The 20,373-nt window shown below is 41.0% G+C and overlaps 1 protein-coding gene across 12 annotated transcripts in view; it reads right to left on the bottom strand.

Moving 5' to 3' along the window:
- The window catches only part of EPB41L2 (erythrocyte membrane protein band 4.1 like 2), a 245,713-nt gene that overhangs the window by 112,467 nt on the left and 112,873 nt on the right, over nucleotides 1–20,373 (bottom strand). For all 12 annotated transcript variants that reach the window (XM_045009893.1, XM_045009892.1, XM_045009904.1 and 9 more), the window contains 2 exons: nucleotides 18,580–19,067; nucleotides 17,257–17,466 (listed from right to left, as the gene is read on the bottom strand). In XM_045009893.1, coding sequence (XP_044865828.1) covers nucleotides 17,257–17,466; nucleotides 18,580–19,053 — 684 coding nt within the window. In that variant the 5' untranslated portion in view covers nucleotides 19,054–19,067. The remainder of the gene's footprint in view (nucleotides 1–17,256; nucleotides 17,467–18,579; nucleotides 19,068–20,373) is intronic.

Genomic DNA, 20,373 nt, shown 5'->3' on the forward strand with positions numbered 1-20,373 from the left:
ACTCAGGAGCTCCCTTTACATCCACTGCTCCCCAATCAGGGGAAGGAATACTGAACTCTCTAGCTTCCCCTTACTCATTGCAGCACTGGGGAAGAGCTCCGGGCTCACCTCCCAAACTTCCCCACCTCCATACCCTCATTTCCATCCCCACTTCAGAACGTGTCCCCCACAGCGCTGAGACCTAGGGTTGCCAACCTTCTAATCGCACAAACCCAAACTCCCTTGTCCCGTCCCTTCCCTGAGGCCCCATCCCACTCACTCCATCCCCACTTGCTCTCCCCCACCTTCACTCACTTTCACCAGGCTGGGGAAGGGGGTTAGGGTGTGGGAGGGAGTGTGGGATCAGGGCTGAGATAAAGGGGTTCAGAGTGTGGGAGGGGGCTCTGGACTGGGGCAAAGGGTTGGGGTGAAGGAGGGGGTGCGGGCTCTGGGAGGGAGTTTAGATGCAGGAGGGGTTCAGGCCTGGAGTAGGGGTGCGTCAGGGAGTGAGGGCTCCATCCAGGCAGCACTTACCTTGGGCGGCTCCCGGAAGCGACTGGCATGTCCAGCTCAGGGGCGGCCAGGAAGCTCTGCAAGTTGCCCTTCCCTGCAGACAAACCCCCCCCCCCCGGAACTCCCAATGGCTGTGGTTCCTGGCCATGGGAGCTGCAGAGCTGGCGCTCGGGGCAGGGGCAGAGACCCCCCTGGCTGCCCCTGTGCCTAGGAGCCGGACATGCCAGCAGCTTCTGGGAGCCACAGGGAGCCTGCTTTAGCTCCGCTGCACTGCTGACCTATTAAAGTCTCCCGGATTGCTTTCAATAGCCATCGGGAGATCGATGCTGATTCCAGTAGACTCCTGGCCAATCCGGGAGCATTGGCAACCCTACTGAGACCAGGGCTGGGTGCTGGGAATGAGCATATTCAGAGCATGGCACAGGCACACAGTGCTAAAGCCAGAGCGAAGAATTGAGAAGGGGTATACTGTGTGTGGCCCATTTGCACTGAAGCCATGAGAGTGGGAATGAAAACACCCACTGAGATGAATGGAGCAGTCAGGGGTGGCTCCAGGCCCCAGCACGCCAAGCGCGTGCTTGGGGCGGCATGCCGCAGGGGGTGCTCTGCCGGGCGCCGGGAGGGCGGCAGGCAGCTCCAATGGACCTCCCTTACGCGTGCCTGTGGAGGGTCCACTGGTCCCGCGGCTTCGGTGGAGCATTCGCAGGCACGTCTGTGGGAGGTCCACCGGAGCCGCGGGACCGGCAACCGGCAGAGCGCCCCCCGCAGCGTGCCGCTGTGCTTGGGGCAGCGAAATGGCTAGAGCCGCCCCTGGGAGCAGTTCACATCTTTCAGAACTACGTTTTCAGATCCATGGGTCTGGTCATTCAGCTGAGAACATATTGTGATGAATGCCCCACTTCAAACCTCTCTGGGCCTCCTATACTGCAGACTGATGTGGTGTAGAGCTCCTTCCCCACTAGGAGGCACAGATTTGAGGTAGGGACTCTGCAACTCCACACTCCTGCCTCCAGTGAGTACATGCATTTCTCACAGCTGCACAACTTTCCCACCTCCAGCCGGAGAGAGGCAGGGAGAAGGTGGCAGCTGGTTTACATCTGAGGGACTAGATCAGAGGAATAGGTCTGTTGGAAAGAATATAAAAAGCTGGAGCAGTGGGAGGGGGAAGAGAGTCTTAGCAGTAGTGGGGAACAGGAGGTGCTGGAGCACTGAGGTGGAATGTGGTGGGGTGTTGGGGCAATGCAGGAAAAAGTGGATTAGAAAGGAGGGAGTCAGTTGTGCAATGGGGTATGTTGGGGGGGGCTTCAGCTCTGCACCCAAAAAACATCCATGCTCCCCCTCCTATCTGTTCCCACTAATGCCATGATAGTCCCTGCATCCTCTCCCCAGCTCCTCAATATGCAGGCCCCAGACAGACACTTGCCTCCTCATGAGTAGGACCACCAATGAGGGAGATTGGGGCTCTGCTGCAGACAAAATGATGAGAGATGATGAAAAGATAACAAAGGGACTAACATGCAGTCAGTTCATTCTCAGGGGCAATCATTGCCAAAGAGCCAGAGGAAGTGTAGATGGGGAGCTAGGATGTAGTACATGGGGATTCTGAGGATTTATTTATTAAAAACCAAGTAAATTAACTGTTCAGATTATACGTATTATAACAAAAGTGTGTCAGGTGGAGTATGTCAGGCCTGACAAGAGCTGCTGACAAAGAAGGTTATAGTCCTGTTCTACTTGGCCCTGGTAAGGCCTCAGCTGGAGTACTGTATCCAATTTTGAGCACTGAATTTTAGGAAAGATGTGGAGAGAGAGAGAGAGAGAGAGCGTGCAACAAAAATGATGCAAGATTTAGAAAACCTGAGTTATGAGGAAAGGTTAAAAACACTGGACACGTTTAGTCTTGAGAAAGACTGAGGAGGGCATCTGATAACAGTCTTCAAAAATGGTAAGGGCTGTTCTAAAGAAGACAATGACTAATTGTTCTTCAGGTCCAATAAGTAGGTCAAGAAGTAAAGAGCTTAATCTGCATCAAGGGAGATTTAGGTTAGATATTAGGAAAAACTTCCTAACTATAAGTGTAGTTAAGCTCTGGAACATGCTTCCAAAGGAGGTTGTGGAATCCCCATCATTCATGGCAGGTACTTCGGAACTGGCTAGACAAAACACCTACTCTAGGATTACTTGGCCCTGCGTAAGCATGGGGGGCTAGACTTAGCTTCAAAGTCCCTTTCAGCCCTACATTTCTGTGATTCTATAATATGATCGCACACAAAGGAATTTGTGTCTTTAACAGCCTACCAAATTAAACACAGAACATTAAGGTTATAAAGTCAAGCACTAACAAACAAGTTGAAAAGTTTGGTTTAAGTGATTTGCCTAGCATCATTTAGGAGCTCTATTGTAGAGGCAGGGATAGAATCTGATTTTCCAGGGCAGCAGTCAACTGCTTTAACCATAAGACGGCCCTATCTCTTCCTACGATCCCCTGCGTCGTTCACTATGGACCTTCCAACTTCTGCAACAGTATGAAGCAGGGGTCACAAAGATTATGGACTTCTACATTACTCAATGCCAATTCATCCTGAGAGTAACTCCATCCAGCACACTATGATTATGTAATCAAAGAGTGTATCCTAATGCATTTGCATTAAGGTTGCGCACACAGCCTTAATTCTTACATTTCCTAACATCTGAATGCTTGATTTGCAATCTTAAAATTGTTCTTTCACTATAGCTTATGTATAATATTATTTGCATTGTGGAATCTTGTCACAACACCATACTTAAGGTACAAACCTGTAATCAGAGTATGTGCTATATAATACATGTGAGAATTTACAAGTAAATCCATTAATTCATTTGAGATTAAAGTGAATTTAAGTAGTTTTACATCTGTTTCAGTCTTCATCCCAAATTATCTTAATATCTGAAGACAGACTTCAACAATGTTAATATAGTTAAAATTAATTGAAGCCTTGTACATATATTTTTCAATAAATAAGGTTGTAATTAAGCTTAGTTATTAACAAATGTTTTTAGTTATGATTATATAGGCTACAATCAGGTGAAGGTAATCCTCAAATGCAGGCCACTGAGACAATTAACTCAACTAATCACTACTCTTCCTCGAGTTAATTTGCATGCAACAATTCTATTGGTTATATTTAAGGCTACGATTTAGTCATGGGTATTTTTAGTAAGACTCATGGACATGCCACAGGCAGTAAACAAAAATTCACGGCCAATACCTGTCCATGACAAACTATAAGTACTCCTGACTAAATCTTGGGGGGGGAAGGGGGGGAAGAAGAGGATTGCTGGAGGGAAGTGCCTTTAAATATTAATTTCTAGAATGGATTTAAGTTGCTACTGTCCGTTTCAAGGTAACTGCGCTTGTATTTCCTTCTCAGTGGTCCCTCAAGAGCACCCATTTAGAGGTTTCTGGCTCCCAGTTGTTACCTCTTCTGGACAGAGGCCCACATCTCATTCCCTTCTGATCAAGGGGTTTTAAAACTGCACCAGTCCCTGCCTTACACTGCAATATCCCCCAGCAAACTAGACTGTCTAACTGGCCAGCACTTTCACTTTGCTTTCTCTCAAAAGGCTATACCCAGTGTATTGCCTGCAGCTACAAGTTACTGCACAGCTCCTTCAAAGCAACCACATTTATTCTTGTAGTAAAAGCATTACAGAGAAAACATATTAAAAAGAAGCTACACACATGCTAGAAAGCTTACCAGAGGTTACCCCAACCTTGGGCTCTGATCCATGTTTACAAGTTCACCCATGCCACATCCAGAACCAGAACTATAGGCAGATCAGCCATTTTCTTTATACAGCTTGGGCCTCTGATCTTGGCCTTCTGTAACAGGTAAATCAGCAGACAGTGACCCTCTACTCACAGCATAGCTTCAAAAAGCTGGGTTTTTGCATAACAGGAGTTGGGGAATTTGCATTAACCTCTCTCTAGGCATTTCCCAGGAAATCTGCTTCATATTTATTGTCAAAAGTTCATACTACTTTGGCACATTTTCAGTATAGTCTTCTGAACTCTCAAGTCTCACATCTATCACATCTCCCCTTAGAGAGATTACATACAATCAGAGCCCACAATAATACATAAACTTAATAAAATAAGGCCTTCCAAGGATACTGCAGGAAATTACCATATCTGTCACAACTACTACTAAATTTTTTAAATCATTAAAAATATCACACAGTAGCACTCTAGATATTTTTAGTATAACGTTTTTAATAATTTTGAAAAATAAGTAAATTCCACACAAAAGAAAAATCTACAGTAAGATCAAGTTAAAGTTGAGCATACATATAAGCAACTTAAAGGGAAAAAACACATCAAGAATGTTGTAATTAGCTTAAAACCAATCACTGAAAAAAAAATCAGGAAATTTTGAATTAAGGTTAAGGTTAACAGAAATCATGTTAGGGTATGGAAGTGCACAAGTTAAGATTACCTTAACTCTGCTATGCAATGACACAATGAAGGAGAAGGTTTTTTTTGTTTTGTTTTGTTTTTTTAAAAAGTGTTAAAATCTAATCTCTCTTTAAAAATTAGTTTTATCTAGTTTGGGACCACAAACTTCAAAATGCCTTAACTAAGGGCTCACAATAATTACGCTTGAATAAAGACTGGGATTGGATGAGTCATTACACAAACTAAAAACTATTTTCCCATGCTATTCCCCCCCCTCCACACACACACACACACACACACACACACACACACACACACAGACAGTTACTCACATCTTCTTGTCAACTGTTTGAAATGGGCCATCTTGATAATCACTACAAAAGTTTTTTCTCCTGCCGATAATAGCCCACACATATAGAGAACATGAAAAAAATGGGAGTTGCCATACCAACTCTAATGAGACGAATATATATATCTTCCTACTGTATTTTCCACTGCATGCATCTGATGAAGTGGGCTTATGCGCAATTAAATGTGTTCGTCTCTAAGGTGCCACAAGTACTCCTCGTTCTTTTTGCCAATACAGGCTTCCACTCTGAAAATTTGTTGCTTCTGTAGACCAACTGTATTGCACACACCAGGGGCTCCATCCCTGCATAGCTCCATTCCCCCACTACCCTCCCATCCCCCTCTATTCAGAGACTCCCTTCAACTCCCCTCCATCAGGAGGGCTGCATGCCCCAAGTCTCCCCATTGCCAGAAGTGCTGTGTATACCCAGTCTCTGTTCTCCTAACGTATCAGGGTCCCCCATTCCTCTCCCTTTCATGGCTCAGTGTGCACCCCCATTCCAACTTCCCCCAATGCGAGGGGCTCTACCGCCATAGGTTCTATGTCCTCTGTGCCCCCATTCACCTATACCAGGGTCTCCCACTGTCCCGTGCCAGGGGTTCTGTGTGTCCATCCCTCACATTACCACATACCTAGAGTCGCTCCCCCATCTTCCCCTAACCACAGCTTCTATGTTAGCCATTCTCCCTACCCCCTATGCCAGTGGTTCTTTGTGTAGGAACTTCCTACCTCTTCCTCCACACTAGCATCTCCCAACCTTCCTACAGACTAGGGGTTCTGTATGTCCCATTCTCCTACCCAGGGTACCCCTCCCCCACACACCAGGGACTATGTGTCTGCTCCCAATCCCCTCTTCCTCACCTTCCATTCAATGGCAGGGGCTTATTACCCCCTTTTCCCAATACATGGATCCCACAATTCCACTCACCCACCCATGTCAGTGGCTATGATGAGCGAATGGGGGCATACACAACACCATAATTCTTCTGAACCGGAGATAAATCATTCAGGGTGTTAACATGTTAAACTATTAGAAGGATTAGCAGAGCTGAAATAGAAGTATTGTCATTGCTATGCTGAAAGGAGTTAAGAGTTGCGATCAACCAGTTTGATCTACAGACATTTGCAGAGGTACTTGAAGCTGTGGCTGTGCTAATCAGATGCCAGGGACATCATGTGTTCCCAATTTCCTCCTCCTCAGCTTTCTGATTCCTGCCCCCCTCCCCCGAAATCAATAGGGTTTTGTCCACTGATGCTCAGAACATTCCCTGAAGTTTTAGAATTGAACAGATGAGACATTCAAAAGTTACTGTGTTACATACAGATAGAGAAATGCCCTTGAGTTGACTGTAAAGCTTTGCAAGCTTGACCAATCATAACTGCATTATTTTTGCATGGCACTTACTACAAATCATCCCTGAGTCCTTCAACCTTCTGTTGAGGCAGAATGGAAACTCTAACAGATCTATTTAAATTTAATTGCTTTTATATTTAATTTGTGTTTTTTTAAAAAAACAAGTTTGATCTGAAATAAAACAGCCTCTCTATATATTAAATTCAGTTCTATGTACAATTCTCAGTATAGCATCAATGTTTACATAAACACCACACAACTGCAAAATAAAAGACCATTTACAATTTTTCTCCTGAACGGAATTCTTTCCCAAGTTTATAAAAATATGAATTCATATTTTCAAATTAACTAGTTTTTGCATTTAAAACTAACTGGTTACCTAGAAATAGCATTGATTTTGTGAGTTAATACAACTGTTACCAACTCATATAGCAAAACATGTCCTTTTAAAACCATTGTCACATGCTGTCCCATTTCATCATTTTTAGCAATTTGATATGCACATGAAGGAGAAACTAGAGGTTAATTTACAGAAGTGACTACCATATATTATACATTATAATTATAAAATCCATTTGTGGGTTGGGAAAAGCATGGAAACAACATACAAGAATGTATATAGACTCATTCATACGAACTACAATAGCTGGCTGCAGCTTTATTCTTGTATGTTGTTTCCATGCTTTTCCCAACCCACATCCCCAGGCTTTTCTCATGCTAGAGCAAACAGATTCCACCAACCATTCACTGATGAGCACTGGATCAAGCTGGGAAAGTAAAAAGCTTTTATGACTATAAAAGGGTTATAGATACAGTAATGCACCAGTATTTAATTTATTTATTTTTAACTAACTCTGAAAGGAATGGCTCTAACAAACCTTCATCGACTAATATACAATGCCACTGCTGACTTAGCCACAATTCCAACAACAAAATGATACATGATAACTGAGCCCAAATTTCAAGTTTTCATTGTGATTATGCAGTTCTTTATCAACTAAATAATGCTGTCAGAAAACAGGATACCAGCCAGTCACACAGGTTGCTGCAGCATTCACTTCTAAGACATGTATCATTTCCTATTAGCAAGCAGAGAGTTGCTGTCATCTCAGCAAGCAAACTCCTATTTCAGCTTAATCTTCTGGTTATGGTGGTGATAATTAGCTAACAGCAGTGGGGAGGGAGAAATTATTTGTTTTAATGATACAGATAAAGCTTTAATTTAATGAATTTTATGATTTCTGATCATTTTTGTTCTCTCCCTTGCTCTAGGCAAAGTAACACAAACCCACATTATTTTATTTCAATGGGGTGGAAATGAAAGAGTAATTCTAATCCAAACCAAGAAGAGAGCATAAAAAGAGTAATGTATTAATAAAGCCATAGCTTGAATCTAAAGAGGGTTGTTGTTTGTTTTAAAGTATAAGTGAGTGTGATTTAAAAAACTCACTGTCAAAAAAATCAGGTTATTATGGCTTTTACTACAGTAATTAATTTCACAAAGTATTGCTCATCTATTTCTCTACCAGTAAGGAATATTTACTTATACAAATAGTAGCTTAATGAAAAAAAATATATTACAATAGAGATGCTAACAGTGTACAGTAAGAACTGCAAAGAATGACAGTTTCCAAGAACTCAACATGAAAATCTGCTCCAGGCTGAAACTTGGCTTAGAGTCTCAACCAGAAGGAAGTTGTTTTTGTGTGTCTTTTTGAGCAACTGTGTTTAAAATCCATTTGGCTCGATTTGAACGGTTATTTTGTTGCATTTAACGCCCCCCCCAAATAAAATAGTAATTTTAAAACATCTATACGTTTTCTAGATACCATATAGTACTTTGTAAAGGAGAATTCAAAACATAATTTAGTAAAATATGAAATATTAAAGGACTCAAAGGACTAGTACCTGGAAGTATTAAAACCCTTTGAAGATAGCTGCTTCTTAAATGTCAGTTACCTTGTGAAGTAGCTTTCTAAAGGCTTATACTACCATCCTTGTGGTAATGAAGTATATACAATATTCTACATACTGTACAGGTGCAAAAATAAGTTGACATTATAGACTGACATGGGTTTATAGTAGTCAGTGTTGTCTGCTCATGTCCCACATTTTTATATTTTTTGTAAAAGGTATGGCTAAAGTAATTGACATTCTTATTTAAATATCTATGTTGATCTCTGACATTTTTCCGTTTTCATTAATTTCTGCCTCTATCCCTCAAGGTAGCTCTTAATTCATTATAATTGCAATTATATAAAATTGCTGTGGCAATTATAGTTGAAATTTTTAATCAAAAATTAATTTGATGCTGCTCAAGTTTTAAACAGTTCTAATGTAATTGTGTTGGGATTTTTATATCTGTAATATCTTCATCCTAACTGTAAGTGCATGTCCCAGCCTAACTGCAAAAAGCAAGACATTTTAATTAACACATTACAGAGCTAATCCATTTATGTACTCAAAACCTAGATTCAATGCAAACATGTCATTTAGATTTAAGGTAATGCAGAATGACATTTATTTACATACCATACATCTTCAGATTTCAATGTACACTGCCTAGACGAAAATAAGATTCTGCTTAAGCACTGCTCCATTTATGTATTTTTTTCATGGTTCTAACTAATATTTTGGAGAAATCACCAAGAAGCACTGCTGTGGGTCTTCATGATATGATTATGTAAACTCTTATTACAGTGTGGTTTTGTAAAGCTATTTAATTTCTTTTTGTACAAAAAGAAATTAATCACACTCTATGCAGCAAATTCATCCTAGGTATATTCTCACATAATATGTTCCATGGAAATCCATAAGCATTTCCTCTAAAAAAATATTTTAAAAAGAGCTTTGTGTGACAAAACCCCTGCCATTTTAGAAATTCTGTTTTGGTAATTGCTCATTTTACTCTCACCCTCTAATACTCTCCTGTATCAAACATATGCATGCATGGGGTGCAACAGAGAGCAACCCCCCCCCCAGTATAACAGCTTTGTCTTTTTCCTCTGAAATCAGAGGGGATTTGTGGAGGACAGGAGACGCAGACCATATCTTACTCTTCCAATCATGTTAGAAGTACAATATATGAGACTGACAATATGGAAGGCCTCAGGGAACACACACAGAGAAATGAAACCAAAAACTAAGTGAAGGGTGAAATCCATGCAACTCCACCAAGATTGGCCCTATACTGTCAGTTCCTTGGAGGTGACAGCTCCCCTGGCATATGCCCTGAATTAGAAGAGAATAAGTAAAGTCTTCCCCAGATGTTGGGTGAGCAACTACTCTTAAAAAATACAGTTAGCAGCAAACCCTGAATTAAACTGAATATGGCTTTTCATTTTGCAAAAAGAGAAAGCACAACAGAATATAAAAGGTTCCTATTAGTATTTTTTTTACAAACATTGTTGCGGTCGCTGCTTGTGCGGATGTATACACAGGCATGGAAATCAAAAAACATTGTGGAATGCATGCATATAGAGGGTATGCCTCCAAGCCAGAGCGTCTGGGGACAGCAGCAGTCAGAGGAAGTAGTTGTTGCTCTTTAGAAAGGATGCCTGCATTCCATTTCCCTGCAGGCAGGAGAGAGCTAGTACTTATTTTTCCAGTATGAAGAGAAAAGGGGGCAAGAAGGAAGACTCGACAGTGTTAGACAAAAGGGTAAGAGTTTGTAAGTAAGGTAGCCAAGAAAAAAAAAAGTCTTTTTAGAAGGTAGAAGTGGTTAAAGAAACCGAAATTACAAAATGAGATTGTTTGTAGAAAGTATCCAGCACTAGGAGACTATGGAACACAGGGAGACCCATACATATGGACATAAAAATACCAAGAAAAATAGTATTGATACATTGGTGTGGACAGAAACACTGAATAAATGAAGGTGTCCAACTTTCACATTAAAGTAATTGATATTGTAAAATTACACTTTATCATAGTAAGAGTATCTTTATCCACAGCTCATTCTCTCTATGCAGAATTATGAAACAAACATAGAAAGTACATTTGCTCACTATGTGCTCTCTTCACTTAAGTATTTAAATACAACCAAGCACCAGGATTTCCAGCAAATACAGATAGATTCAGTGAACCTATTGCTACAGAAAGCACAAAGTTTGGGTCCTAATTAAAAAAGTTTAATTAGAATATAACTTTGAATTTAAGAAGAAAAAAGCTTAGTAGCTATTTTTAAAAGGAGTAGGCTTTGTATAGCTTTATCTTCACATTGATTGCTTCTGTATTTTGAAATAATGGCACTATTTCCACAAAAGAAGGAGCATCTATTAGAGCCATAAAGATCATCCAGTATGAGATTCTAATGAATGGTTTGGGAAACAATTCTTTTTAATAGGGTGATCAAGCAGTAGTTGTGGGTGGATTTTTTTGTTGTTGTTGTTTTTGGCAGTGAGGAGGGATACAGAAAACAAAAATCCTATCTGGCTACACATAATTAGAACATGGGTCAGATCAAAGGTCCATCTTACCCAGTATCCTGTCTTCCAACAGTGGCTAATGCCAGGTGCCCGAGAGGGAATGGACAGAACAGGTAGTCGGCATGTGATCCAGGCCCTGTCGACCAATCCCAGCTTCTGGCAAAGAGTATGTTTGTATAATCTACCTTTTGACAGCATTCCCCCCCCCCCCCGCGAGTAAATATAGTAAATATGCCAGATTGTTCAAGTACATGGTTGACATAGGCCAATAGTCTTCCAGTGGTTTTGTAGAGAAATAATTTCAGCTTTGAGATACACTATAATTTTCCATTAAATAGAGTGCTGCTAAACGTGTGGGAGCACTTTTAGATGAGTGTAGCGTAAGAGCACATGCATTTCAGTTGCACAAGATAGTTTCATGAACAGCTCTCTAGAGAACAATCTTCTTTATAATGTAGTTAAAGCTTCTTTTTCTCTAGGAGGAAGTTTCAGATACTGCAGCTGGGTCCTGAACTGGAGAACACCTGGTCTCCATATGTAAAGGACCATCTGTTCCTGTCCCCCAAAACACATTTTCAAGTTGGCAATGAATATTATTTCTAAACTAGAGAGTTTAATACCTCAAGAGATTCAGTAAATCTGTGCTATGAAATGTCTGCTCAAAGATATAGCTTACATATTATTCTGAAGGTGGAAGTGGTTCTACAGATGGAAGCTCTTCACACACACACAAAAATCTATATCCTTGCCCCCTACCTGAAGCACCCTGGGCACAGTGTACTGGAGAATCCCTTGAAACTTCAGGATATGGTCTAAAATGTATCATTGGGCAGGCATTTCTTATGAATCAAACAGAACTGGACCCTTGAAAATTTAGAGATTCTAAAAACAAAGGGGGAGAGGGCCACATACCCCATTTTTCTTTACATAGTTAATGTCTGTAAAATGTGCCCAGACATGATTTTGACTAGCTCAAAATGTTTGTAAAATAAAACAAATTAAAAAAAAAAAGGCCTCAATTACCAAAAATCACATTGGCAGAAATGTTGCAAGTTTCCATGCAGAGTTCATTTCTTGGACCGTGAATCCCCCATCGTTCTTGCAGAACGGCTTTGGATTTAACTGAGCAAGTTGTTCCTATCTGGGAGTAAACCTCTCCTATTTGTGTTACAAAGTACCTAGCTACCATGAAACAGAAAGTCGCTTTGACCCTATCCTTTTGTTTGGTTTGGTGCATGCTCACATGTTTTATCAGTGTCTAATTTCTCCCACTGGCAAGTTATTTAAAATTCTGTATTGGGTAAATTTCAGCTGAGATTACTTTTTCTAAAACTGCCTTGAAATGTTTTCCACTCCTCCAAGATGCAGGAAATTGCTTCTCTTTATGAAGTTTTCCAGGAAATACTCCTTGGGTCTTCTCTCCCGCCCCCCCACTTCCCTACTGCTTCTTTGCTAGCCATGGATTTGACTCTTATCCATATATAATACATTAAGTACAAACACCAGAGCTACACAATGATGCTTTAAAATTACCAATATTTCTCAAAACATTTTCCTGTCTAAAGAGTGAGTGATTAGTGCTGCTTTGGCTAATTCCATGATATGCTGACTGTACCAATGCTAGCAAACACTGAAAACCTAGCAAACTGTTCGCTCTGTTTTTCTTTACTGTATGGGAAACAATAACAAATGTGCTGAAAAGCTGATATGTTGTGATGATGATGCACCACAACTGAAGCATACAGTGCTATTGTAATATTCCACCAAAAACACATCAAACACATGGAAGCAGAAAAACTGGGCGAGAGGAAAGGAAACAAAGGCAGACAAGGAATGTGAGCATTAGATACCACATACTGACAATCAGCAACGCGACCAAGTGAAGCTGAATCTAAAATAACTGTCTAGTATAGCTAGGCTATAGCAAGTTGAGCATTCTGTTTTGAAAAAAAGTTGAAGTCAAGCTAAATGTTAAGTTTCATCTTGACCAGTCTAACGAGAATGTAGGTCTTCTGACTCCAAACAACAGGACTTAATATATAAATCTAATTATTCAATTTCCAATTCCCTAGACTAACCTCCTAATATAGCTTTCACACTGTATAGTTTTATAAATAGGCAATTCAACTTTGGGATGGAAAGTAGTAATTATTTTGCACTAGCAATCCTCTGAAGTTTAAAGAGGGAAATAACTCAGAGCTACAGGAAACATTTTATGTAGGCAGAATATAACTAGTTTAATCTGGCCAGGACAACTGCTTTGTACACGTGATTCAGATGCCAGTTTTGCATTCTTATACGAGTTTTACATTGGTTTAAGTCCATGAACATCAAAGGAATTATTCCTGATTTACATCAGCATAGATTAAAATGATGAATGATCAATCCCCAATAGTCTATGCTTGTTCCTAGTCCTCTTTCACCAAGGCATACTTTCAGAAGTAACAGTTACTAACCTTCCCATAACTTGTTCTTAGAGATGTGTTGCACATGTCTGTCCCACTGACTATGTGTGTGCGCTCTAGTGCACAGTTGGAGAGAGTTTTTCCATAGCAGTACCTGTTGGGGTGGCACAAGCATCCTCTCCTGCCTTGCACCATGCACGCAGGCATAAAGGATGAACCCACCACTGATCCCACTAAGTTCCTTCCTGTCGGAAGAGTCCAAAAGACAGAAAACAAGGGGAGGTTGTGGAATGGACGTGTACAAAATATCTCGAAGAACTACTTACAGTAGGTAACTCACAAGCAACCCAAACTGGAGGTGGGTTCAAAGTTTATTTGAACAGGGACTGGAGGACCACTTGTCCAAATTTAACATGGTCTCTAGATTGGGGAGGAGAGAGCGCACGCACATAGTGAGAGGCAAATATGTGACATGATGATCCTCTGTCTGGTAGCCAACTGGTAACATAGGCAAACAACTAGATATCAAAAATGATATCCTTTGAGTGGAACAGAACTTCCTCTCATTCTGTTCATTGTACTTGCAGACAATTGAGTAGAAAAGCTGAAAGATTTAGTCAGTTCCAGATAAAACTCTAAAGCTCTTCTAATGTCTGTGCAGTCTCTCCTAACCATTATTACCAGGAGGCTTTGGGAAGAAGGCTGGAAAGAAAATTGCTTGGTTAATATGAAGTGTTATCCAACTACATAAGAAACTTTGGGTGAAGATGAAGGAGGACTTTGTATACAAAACTGTATACAGAGTGTCTGATACTAGTGCACTCAACTCCCCCAGTCTCCTGGCTGATGGCCACTAAAAATGCTATCTTCATTGAAAGGTGCAACAGACAGTAGGTCGCTAGAGGCTCGGGGGGAAGGGGGATCAGCTTTGTTAGGACCAGATTCAGGCTCCAGGAGGGCGGCGGGGGGGAAGAATAGGGTTCTGTATGTGCAGAAATAGCCTGTCCAATCCCTTTAAAAATCTTACAGACATTGGGTAGGAGCAGTTATCAACAAGTAGTAGCTATATTGGCATTCCATCTAAGTGTACTTTGAGCTAACTGCCAATCCTTCATGTTTCAGGGACAGAAGATTATTCAGCACACACTGAATAGGACTGAGGAAACCCCTCTTGGTTAGGACCAAATGGAAAACCTCTTTCATTTAGCCTGATAAGTAGTTCTAGCTAATGGGTTTCTACTATTCAGCAGCACATCCTGAACTTCTCTAGAGCAGGACTCCTCCACCAAATGTTAACCATGAAGACTTCAGGTGAAAGGCCTGAAGATTGCGGGGGGAGGGGGAGAGAGGGGGAGGTGGTTTGAAGCGAGTGTGACTGAGGGGGGCTGACTGATCTAAGAGCTCTGAAAACTAGCCTTGACTGGGCGATGCCAAGGCAATCAGTATAACATGGGCCTTGTCCTGCTTGACCTTGCATAGAATCCTGGGCAGAAGAGATATATGGGGAAAAGCATACAGGAGACACTGACCACAGCAGCAGGAAAGCATCCATCAATGAACCCGGACTGTAGCCTGTCCGGGAGCAAAACTGGTGACATTTTCTGTTGTCTTTTACTGCAAACATATCCATATGATGAGCTCCCCAGAGGTGGAAAGTGGTCCATGCCACATCTGGGCTGAGGGACCCCTCATGATGATTAACCACCTGCTCAGGTAATTGGCCAGCATATTCTGAGACTTGGGAGGCAGGTTGCTTTCAGAAGTTGCTGATGAAGTCTCAAAACAGAATTGCTTCCCAGCAGACTAGTCGGTGGTGGCAGATGACAGAACAAGCAGCAATGGTCTGAAATTGCAGTGGGGGAGGTCTAGGTTTGATATTAGGAAACACTATTTCAATAGGAGGGTGTTAAAGCACTGGAATGGGTTACCTAGGGAGGTAGTGGAATCTCCATCCTTAGATGTTTTTAAGGTCAGGCGTGATAAAGCCCTGGCTGGGATGATTTAGTTGGTGTTAGTCCTGCTTTGAGCAGGAGATTGGACTAGATGACCTCCTGAGGTCTCTTCCAACCCTAATACTCTATGATAAAACATGGCTGTTGGATTTTTAGTCAGCACCAACACACCTCTTTCCCAATGTGTGGAAGGAATGCCATGCAAGATAATTCTATAGCTCGCAACCAAGGATGCCGGAACTGAGGAGGCCAGGGGCCATGGCCCTCCCCCTTTTTGAAAGTGGAGGGCCTGGTCCATCCACTTTTTGCCATGCCCCCCGCACCCGGCAAGTAGAGGGTCCATGGCTGCCGGCCCACTCCAGCTTCTGGTTTGGCCAGGGACAGGGTGGAGTCTCAGGAGGAAGGGGCCTCGGGAGGAAGAGGCCACGGGGGGGCAGCGGCACTGGGGAAGGAACTGAGTGGGACGTTAGGTGCAACTCCGCCTTTCATACCTGCATGAGACAGCAGAGATGGCTCATGCTGCCACGATTGGTATCACTAAGGGAAAAAACTCTGACAACTGTGCACTGGAGCGCATGCACACCTACAGTGCAATGGACGTGTGAAATCAAAGAACAATCAATCGCTTGTGCACTTTTCTGAAACATGCATCTACCACGTGTGTATACACATAATATAGGTTAGGTATGGAAAATGCTAACTTCTCTTGAGGTAAACAAAGCTAATAACTGAGTTTTGTGGAAGGAGGATAAGCTGAGAAATGCCTTAAGAGACTGTATAAGGACTAGAAACATTTTAACATTTGCCTTTTCAAAATACAAAGCAGCCTGTGAACAAAACAAAACAAAAAATCCACACAGTAAGCACATACCTAGTCCTATCTCCCCTAGGATTAAAGTTCTGTAAGCTTGTGGTGCAAAGCTATTTATTCTTCAATTCCCACTGTGGTCTGACTTTTATTAAGAATGTAATTCCTCAAGGCCAGAATCCCATTTAAATTTTTTCTTTTGGTTAATGTAATGCAAATGTACATTTAACTACAACTGAAAATATAAACTGTTTTCTGCTGTATTTAATGTAGACACCATTTTTACTTAGCCTGGCAGTAAATATGCAAAAAATGCTCAAGTATTAGAAAAAAGGAGCATCTACTTTTCCTTTATTACTTTAGCATTTCCTGCTTTTGTCAGTTTCTTAAGGCCAATTTTAAATATGGAAAGAAGCACAAAATTTGCAAAAAATCTAAAAGATTTAAGATGCAAAAAAAATAAAGCATGAGGCTATGGGGAGGATTAAGATTTGGCACAAATATGCAAGTTAAATCAGTAGTGATCTGCATTAAATCACACAGTCAAACCAGTTAACACACTGTCTAGAGTTCTTCATTACATGAAATAATTCTAAAAATCAAATTAAGCCGAACTTTCTAGTTTGTGGTTAAACACTTCTTTTAAAATAAAATACTTTAAGTACAAACAACAAAAGGCAGTGCCTTAAGGAAAATCTTTACTCTTTTGGGGAGGCGGCAGGTTCAGTTGCCAAGAGATCCATTTGCCCAAAGAATTTTGTTGTTGTTGCTGCTGAATTTGTATAATTTTTGTGAAACTGTTGCTCAGGGTGCCTTTTTGTAGCTTAACTGAGAAGTCTTAAAGATAGGAGTTTAAAATGGAAATAGTAACTGACCCTTAACTATAGCAATGTGAATGTGACAATGCAATGAACTCATTCCATTTAACAAAAACAAACATGCATTAGTTAACGCACACTGCAATGAAAGCATACTGTACTCATTGGTGTCTTTCTACAGAGAAAGATCTCTTTATATAAGGCTTGCTGCCTTACCTCTAGGTCACAGCTGTATTCGGTGCCATCCAGGAGCATCACTTTGCACGGCACAGTTTTAATCTTCTTGGGAGCTTTCTGAGGCGCTTTCTCAATTTTGATTTCAGCTGTTTGTACCTCTTTGGTCTCCCTCTTTTCTTCTACTTTTTCTTTTTCTTCTTGCTCATCGGCAACTTTCTCTACTTCAACCTCTTTGTCTTCTTTAGCAGGCTGTAAGAAAGATGTAGTTTAATACAACAACAAGTCCAACCCTTTCAGGATGAAGATCAAAGAAAATTCTTCTTTTCTATTTATCAATAATTAATTATTCTTATAACTATCCATTAAGGTTGTGCTCCCAGCTGGTGTTGTTTGGATGCATAATATATAGTTTTAAAGGGTTCCCCTTTGAGAAAAGATACTGAAAAACAAATTTTTCTATCCTAAAGGCCACTATCTTGATCTTTAAATTCTAGCAGAAGCAACCAGTCTCCCTATAGAAATCAAAATAAAAAAGTTACACTTTTTTCTTAAAAGCAACTCAAAATATAATGAGAAACTACATTAGAACAGAACAACATTTAAGGAAAACTCAAGCCATAAGTGACATGGGTTTGAATTTAAGGACTGACATCTGACTCTTCAGAAGGCAAGACTATGGAGCACTGCAGAGCAGAGGCACATGTATGGCATAGTTCCTCACATTTCAGCTCCACAGCCATCAGCATCTCAACACCAACATCCAGGCAGCAAGAAATAAAGACAGTATCCATAATGCATAGTCTTGAGAGAATGGAAGAGTAAAGCGTGGAATAAAATAATTGAGATCCTCGGGACCCAAAAATAACTACAGCAGATAATAAATGGATTGATTCAGGCACTAAGGGTATGTCTACACAGAAAACAAAAAAAACAAAACAAAAAAAACCTCACAGCAGTGAGTTTCAGAGCCCAGGTCAACAGACTTGGGCTCATAGGGTTTGTATTACAGTGCTAAAAATAGTTGTGCGTGCACCACATTCTGGCTCAGGCTGGAACTTGGGCTCTAGCCTGAGCCAGATCATCATAGCACGAGCCCCACAAACCCATGTCTGAAGAACTGGGCTCGGACTCGCTGCCTAGCTATTTTTTTTGTTGGGGCTGTGTAGACATATCCTCAGTAGTCCGCCACTAAAGTCAGCCCAAGCAGAAAAACTGCCCAAAAATACAAACAGGGAGCCATATTAATCCCTGGTATAATTTCAATACATGACATGTACTTCAGAGGAGTTACAGGAGCAATAAATCTGGTTCACTGACTAGCCATTAATATTTTCATTAATTTATTAGCTTTCCCACACATACCTGTGTGTCAGCACTGCTCACAGAATGCTTCTCCTCCTCCTTGTCATCTGCTTTAGCCTCCTGTTGACTCTCAATTGTTGCTTCTTCCAAGTTTCCCTTTGGCTGAGCCATATCCTCTGGAAGTTGACTTTCCCTCTCCTCCACTGCCTGTCTTTCCTCTACAGGTTTTTTCTTGGCTTCATCTTTGGGCTCCACCAAGGTATATGATTTTTGTTTCTTAAGCCATGGGGGGATAAAGCGAGAGATTCCCTTGCCTTCAGATGGATCTTTTTCCTTCTTCTGACTACTTGGGCTGCTTTGGGTATCTAGTGCTGGGGAAGAAGGAGAACTTTGTGCCTCTTCAGAGAGTGTCTTTTCAGACTTTTGATTTTCCTGACTCTCTGTTGCTTCCTCATGTTTTTCCTTGGCTGCATCTGCTCCTAGCTGCTCAGATTCCTTCTTTACTTCAGTCTCTGGGCCAACTTCAGTTGTCATGGTCACAGGTTATGCTAGAAATGCAACAATAAAATATTATTATGCATTGTTTCAAAGTTATACTTTTTGGCTCTCAACACCATTAATAGGAATGATCTAAAAATTAAGGCACCATACATAAATTTGGTTAGGATTAAAGAGCTGTTTTAATCCATCCTATTTAAGATCTTCAACCAAAAATAAAAAGTAGCAACAAACCAAAATCTGCTGCCATATTGGACATCTGGAATTTTAAAAAAATGCTTATGCTAAAGAGATACATTATGCTTCAATGCACCACTGCTTTCCTCTTGGAAAAGTGGTAGGAGTGCTCCATGGTTCCTAGAATTAACACTGAAATACACTTGCTACAATAGGGTGTTCTTAATGTTAAAGACAGACTAAACATAAGAAGTGTTCAGTAAGTAACTTTCACTCTTTTTCTGCAGGCTGTTCAAAGCAGTCTAATGGGTCTCAAATTTCAGGAGGAGTTGGGCACCTACCTCTCCTGGGCTCGTTTGAAAATCCCAGCCATACACTGATATCGTGGCCTCATTTAAGTCAATGAAAGTTTTACCATTGACTTCAAATTGGAAAAGGGTTTAATCCACAGTGTTTACAGCATTTTTATACATTTCCACCTTGATAAAAACACAGTGCTTAGGGGGAAATTATTCAAATGAAGAGTTCTCTCCCCTCTTTTGTGCTTTTCGGGAGTACATTTCCAATCCCATCACTAGAATGCTGGGTGAGAATAATTAACTTTAATGAAAATATTAAAGGCTATTTTAATTGGAACAGCTACATGGTCACCTTGTTAAAAGTAAGTTTAGTTGATTGTACTGAGAATGGAAGGCACATGTAGAATGCTAGCAACCAAGCCCATATGTTTGACAGCTGCATACTAACAGCTGTTAATGGACAGGCAATTTTTGTAAAATGTTTTATTTTAGTCTAAAAATCAAATTTGTCTCATGATTTCAGCAGGATGGGAATTAAAAAAAAAACCCTGATTCCCTAAAACAACTTCAACACAGGGACAGAAAGTGGAGTGCATCCATATTTAATGGTGCCTAAAACATTTATGGGCTATCAATATAAAAATGCCTTCAACAGACTGGTCTCTGAATCAAGTCTGGTCTCTGAATCAGAAGTTTACATAAGAAAGCACCAGACCATGATACTTTTAATCCCCATACATCTTTGCCCAACCCCTTCTTAAAAGCTTAGGATAAACTATTGGCATAGCTAGATGGCCTGAAAGTCAGCAGATTGCAACAGAATTCATTCCAACCACTGACACCAACAGGGCACCCCACTGAAAAATGCCTGCCATCAATC

The sequence above is a fragment of the Mauremys mutica genome, chromosome 3 (assembly GCF_020497125.1).
Source record: "Mauremys mutica isolate MM-2020 ecotype Southern chromosome 3, ASM2049712v1, whole genome shotgun sequence".
In the NCBI taxonomy this organism is placed as follows: domain Eukaryota; kingdom Metazoa; phylum Chordata; order Testudines; family Geoemydidae; genus Mauremys; species Mauremys mutica.